Source organism: Schistocerca nitens, chromosome 1 (genome assembly GCF_023898315.1).
Source record: "Schistocerca nitens isolate TAMUIC-IGC-003100 chromosome 1, iqSchNite1.1, whole genome shotgun sequence".
Lineage (NCBI taxonomy): Eukaryota > Metazoa > Arthropoda > Insecta > Orthoptera > Acrididae > Schistocerca > Schistocerca nitens.
The window spans coordinates 401347600-401354010 of record NC_064614.1 but is presented as its reverse complement, the minus strand read 5'-3'; the positions used below and the strand labels follow the sequence as shown (position 1 = coordinate 401354010).

The 6411-nt window shown below is 40.6% G+C and overlaps 1 protein-coding gene across 1 annotated transcript; it reads left to right on the top strand.

The window, feature by feature from the left end:
• The first annotated feature begins 241 nt into the window (after window positions 1-241).
• Window positions 242-6073, top strand: LOC126249673 (zinc finger CCCH domain-containing protein 18-like). The gene is given in 5 exon segments (XM_049951385.1): window positions 242-359; window positions 1655-1792; window positions 2999-3560; window positions 3562-5781; window positions 5929-6073. Coding segments are annotated over 5 exon segments (3183 nt in total).
• The last annotated feature ends 338 nt before the right edge of the window (window positions 6074-6411 follow it).

The following is a 6411-nucleotide window of genomic DNA, read 5'->3' as shown; positions in this document are numbered from 1 at the left end:
CAAGGATTTCCAGCATCTTCAACATAATCTCTGGAGGAAAATTGATGTTTTACCTGCATGTGGGACAAAGTTGGCTCAGTTTATGGTATCTAACTTTTCTATATAAAATTTAAGTTAGTGAGGATCATTTGGCTAATAAATATAATATTCATCACCTGGCATAAATCACCCAGTAAAATTCTTTTGTCAGTGATATTAACATGGAGATGTGTTATTGTGTGGAAGTTAACATTGTTTAGAGATGGCAGTGAACATCTGCCCGTATATCTCAGTAATCCATGTATTTCCAACAAGTGGTATAGTTTCAAATAATAATGAGTTAATGAGAGGGGGAAGCAGCACAGTGTTCATCATGGAAAGTGAAATTTGTGGGAAAGAATTTCTATAATGCTAAATGATGACAAAACAACACATGCACAGTTTACACTTCATAGTCTCATCGATAATTTGCTATGGTAGAAGTTGGTTTAGTGTTTTATGTCATTACAGATGGAGATCTGCTCAGAATTTGCCTATGGCGAAACAGCGAGGTTGTCAGTCCAATCAGTTTAGGGAAGACTTGGGAAGGAAGTTGACCATGCCCTTTCAAAGGAACCATCCTGGCATTTGCCTGAAGTTGTTTAGGGAAATCATGGAAAACCTAAATCAGGATGGCCAGACGCATGTTTGAACTGTTGTCTTCCTGAATGCAAGTCCATTGTGCTAACTACTGCTCCACCTTGGTCAGTATGGTGAAATGGGAAACCACAGAAAATCCAAATGTAGATGGCTGACTGTAGGATTGAATTTGGGTCTCCTGAATGTGATTCCAGTGCAATAGGCACTATGCCTCCCCACTCAGTGCTGTGGTAGAAATGAAAAATAAAAATTATAAGGTTTTATGGAAATGCACAATAAGGACATTGATATTCAAATGTACTACTTATTAATAATTATGAATATGAAATTAAATTAAGCATGTTGTAAAAACATGCTCAGGCGGCAATGGTCGGCTCCTATGTGCATATCGCTGACTTTTCCCAACACATAGGCATACTGATTCCCCTCTCCCTTTTCTGAGTGGTATTCATTGGTAGAAGTCAGAAGTCATCATGCCCTTTGTGTTTTGTCTGAGGTCCCTACCAGCTTTGGCAATCAACTGAATAACTAATTAATGTCATCCACATTGCTACAGACAAGTGCCACATTTAACTGTGAATGTATTTGCAATCCACTGTTATGAAACATTTTTACTTCCACACTACATCAGAAAATGCTAGAATTTCACCTTTCAATAAACAATTATTTTTTATCATCATAAAACGTGCAACTGACCAATTTGATGAAAAAATTTCAAGGAGAACTGTTGTACAGCAGTAAAATGTCTTTTCAAAAGGTCAAATAATGTATCAGAAAACTTAGGTGGTTAGTAAATACTGCAATTTATCAGTTTTATGGAAATAACAGTATTGAGCATCATTTTTTTTTCACTTCCTGTTCAGTTGTTTTCTTCCAATATTCACTCATGTTGTGACTCTTGAAATTTTCCCAGCGTATCGAATATTCCACAAGATTTCAGGATTGCAGCCGGATCTCATCGACTTCTTTCCATGATATTTTGGCTGACAACCTTACAGCCATCTTCAGGCGAGTGTTTGACACTGGATATTGCTAGTGCAAGTTGCTCTATTTATACGTAAATGTGCCGCCGACGCGCATGCGCAAGATACCGTAGCATGCACGCCACCTGTTGATTCCAAGGCCCTCTACAATATTACTGCATCTATGGAGCGCAAACGAATGCGTGTAAAAAGTAAAACATGCACGCAGATGTGTCCAAAACAATAAAATGCAAAATTTCAATATTAAAATTAAAATTACTTGTCGCTCGACATGTCAGAAGCCATAAAAAGTTTTCTTTTGGTTGAAATTAAAGAAATCAACGAGTCCCAGGCCTTATTTAATAAAAAGCCGCCATCACGGTTAATGAGATTTTCCGCCAAACGTATTTCCACGGATTCCTTCACAACTGAATCCCAGAAAGATCTCGATGGGGCCAAGATTTTCGTGGCCGAATAATCCATAGTACGTCCTGTGGAAATACAATGTTTGGCTATGGCCGACTTACTGGGCTGTAAAAGGCGAGTGTGGTGCTCATGTTCAACGCAGACTACCAGAGCAGAAATAAACAACTAACAGGAATAATGGATAAGGAAGATTATATATTATCTTCTCAGTGTATCCAAGAAAATGAAATTTTGACACAAAAATTTTGCCAGATTGCATAACCACCACTAAGGGCTAGTTGTACAGTCCCCAGCTAGCACCTGCATAAGTTCCATTCTTGCAATAGCACAGAAAATGCATTGTACGAACATGTAACAATGCCTAACCAGAGAATAAACACAGGATAACTAAACCAGTGATTCTGTCAGGTTTAGTGAAGTTAACCAGAGAATAAGTTTACGACAGTGGCAGAAACAATTATAGAGTTAGTAATGACAAGATTGTTTGTTAGAATGAGGAAGGAGAAGAAATGGGGACATCACATGAATTATATGGAAGAATATAATGATTCCAAATTTATATAAAATTTTTGTACTATTACTACTACTAATACTTTTTGATCTCATGCTTGAGAAACTGGAGCATATGAAAGAAGCACAAAACTATTTCCTAACATAAAACCATTTGCTTGTAGTAGGCCTAATAGGCATTATATATTGGTACTTCATGGATTACATTCTGTTGTGTTATTTATGTAAATGAGGTAGATATAAACAGTCTCACTTAATTCGTGTGTGTTACAATTGAAGCATTCCCTAGAAAAATGATTTAAGGTCCATTAAGTCATTTTTCCCTTTACTGCAGTAACTACATCTATATGAACCAGTCTTTGTGCTCACAAATCATTATTACTCTCCGACAGACATAACACTGCCTAGAAACATTTGATGTCTGTGCTGCTCCAAGTAACTGTTTCACCGACCACTGTAGCTGGTAGACAACTTCCACACAGCTTGTGTCAGTGTTACATATGCACTGTACAATGACTCTCCTAAATCCAGTGACGTACATGGTGACTCCCCTAAATTGGGCAATGTACATGGTGACTTTCGGAAATCTGATGATGAAGATGTTGACGACGATGATGATGGGGAACTTTCGGACTCGAGTCAGAGTGGCAGATCTAGCAGACAGAGTGATGTATCTTCTGTAAAATCTAAGAGAAGTGAACAAAATGTTATTGTTGTGAATGCTGTTGAAATTGTAAATAAAGAAGAAACTCTGAATGTCAATCAGAAACAGGAGAAAAATGAGATGGAAACTGAAAGTACAGTTAAAAAAGATAGTATTCCTGGTCATGGCGAAGATTTATCTGATGTTTCAGATTTAGACAGTAATGATGGTAATGATAGTTTGGATGCAATATCTGAAGAAGACCGCCAGAAAAGAAAGAATGAAGAGAACAAAAAAGTTGAGGATGGAAAAGTAAGGAAAGACTCTTCTGCCGAGGAGGAAATGGAACAGTTAGATTTTGAAGCTGAAGAACAGCAGGAAAAGGAAGACAGAGAAGAAGGATGAGAAGAGTGATGATGAAGGTGAATTGAAGGGTGATGATTTAGAAGAAGGAGAACCAACTGATGATGATGAAAATCGGCCCGAGGAAACAGAGCCACGGCCAGTTTGTCGATTTTACAACTGTGGACAATGCACTTGGGGCTCTAATTGCAGATTTCTGCATCCCGGTGTGACTGACAAAGGAAATTACACAATGTTTGATATGGTGAGGCCTCTTGTGCCGATGAATGGTCCACCAGTATACCCAGCGATGGACTACAGGCCATATGAGAGAGTACCTATGGGTGCTCCTTACGCAGGACCTCGGAAAGATGACCCACCAGTTTTTGAGTCAGCTTGGGAAAGAGGCTTGCAGCAGGCTAAAGAGATGATGCGGAAGTCCACGAAGCGCAAGGAAACAGATATGGATTTTGAAGAGAAGAAGATGAATCTTAGTCTCGGCCAAGAAGAATTGGATAAGGAGAATGATTACTACACACGTCCAGCTAGTCCAATACTGAGAGACGACGCAGATTGGTGGGGAGGTTATATGTATGACAGCATGAGTCCGGATGCAGAGACAAAGTACCGCCCACATGTCTGAGAGAGCAGCATATTGGCAGACCGATTCGAAGATGTGCCAGAGTCTCCATACTACCACAGCTCCCGAGGAGGCAGCGACTATTGGCGGCGTGTTCACTACGAACCTGGAGAGTCACGTGCTCTTCGTGTGGAAGCTGAGTACAGCAGAAGTGAACGTTCAAGCAAGTACCACCAGCGTTCCAGTGGGCCTTCCTCACACTACTATGACAAATATGATAAGAAAAGTAGTTCTAGTAGCAGTCGTCAGAAACCACCACCTTCACGAGAAGTCATTGTGGAGTGTGCAGAGAAAGCTTGGCAGGATGACAGGTATGCAGAAATATCTGTTCCAAGCCACAGAGGCCGGGGAGATCAGTGGGCTGATCCATGGATGCGTTCAAAGTCACCATCCAGTAGAAAAACAGGATCATCAAACAAATGGCCCACTCGGCGTCCTTCTTATTCATCAGCATCCTCATACCCTTCGTCTAGTTTGAGTCGAAGTTCCAGTCATTCCAGCTACAGTTCTTACAGTCGCGATTCACGGTCCGGGTCCCGTTCGAAGTCCAAGTCAGTGTCGCGGTCCAGGTCCCGCTCCAGATCTCGCGCACCTCATTCCCGATCTAGCTCGAGGACACCCCTGTCCCGTGCACGAAGGGAAGGCAATCGACCTCTCATTCCTACTGCACGCACTACAACTGCGGCCACTGCAGCTGCAGCCACTGCTGCTGCTGCTACTGCTGCTGCATCTGCCAACAATGATGCACCTCGTTCACCCCCTGCCTCTCCTCGTAAGCCCTTCTCTAAGACATCAGCAGCAGAACCATGATCATTTGTCAAGACTGCCAAGCCACTTGCATCAACAGTTACTCAGTCAGAGAAAAAGGCAGCTAATGAAAGGGTACTCCTGATGAACCCGCCAGCTCCCAGTCCTCGCAAGCCGAAGGAAGTAAGACCACCTTCGCCTGGAATGAGGAGTAAATCTGCACAGAATCTTCCAGCACCTGTTCAAAATACAGCTCCTCCTCGCATTCCTGCTGTCTCCAAATTAGCAATGGATCATTCCAAAATTGTTTTGGCTGCTGCAATGTCTAATAAAGAAAAGCAACGTTCACAATCTCGATCAAGGTCAAGATCGAGGTCTCGGTCATCACGATCTTCATCTGGCTCAGATTCAAGGGGTTCCAGCAGTGATTCATCAGGTTCCAGCTATTCTTCATCTTCAAGCAGCAGGGAACCTTCACCAAGAGTCGTGCGGCCTCAGAAGCATGTGGTAATAGATGAGAGAGAAAGACTTGCCCTTACACAGTCTTTGAAGGTTAAAGCAATGGATGCATTAAAGCTCTCTGGTCAAAAGCAGCAGATCAAATTAACCTTGAAAACACCTGGGTCAAACCCTGCAGCACCTGCAAAACGGACTGTTACTGGTCTTCCAGAGCTCCCAGAACTAAACTTGGTTCGAAGAGATCGAGCAGCGCCAGCAATTATAGCAGGCCGGAAAAGACCAGCGGATATGCCATTGTCAGCAGAGTCAGTTTTAGCAGCCAAGGTGGCCGCGCTTTCTAAACAAGGAAGCAGCAAGAAAGCAACTTCTGGGAGAGAAGAGTTGTTGAAGCAACTAAAAGCAGTTGAAGATGCTATTGCTAGGAAAAGATCAAAGTTTTTAATAATCATACATAACCTCATCATGTCTTGTAACAGTAAATAAATATTCCATGTGTCTCAGTGGACAAAGTTCCCTGAAGTACTATTAAGTTTTTTTAATCAGACTGCTGAAAAATACACTGCTAACTTTGTTCATTGCAGATTTCCAGTGATTACCACTAAATACTTAATTGCAGTGAATGACAAAGGCAGTGAAATTCGTATAAACAAAAATTCAGAGTATGTAATACTCATAATTATTAAGAGAAAGCTGTCTGGTGCCAATACACTATTATGGGAGCATTAATACCCACAGTTTAAATCAAAATGTCAAATTTGCACATTTCTGTCTGTATCAAAAATGATTTCATTGAGAGATTACTTTTTTAACTTTCTGTCTTGTGTTTTAAATGTGTCTAAAATGTACATTATAATACATAAAGTCTCCTTGTTGAAGTTTGAATTATTTCTACTCATATTTCATGCAAAGTGTAAATATACATAAGTACAGTAATTATAGTTCATTTTGTACACATCTTATGATAAATACATGTACTACTGAGACATAGAAATGCCTTATGTGTTGTAGTTTAATTTGTGTAAAAGTTTTTGAATAAAAGGCAACAGTAATTGTTGAATTTGAGT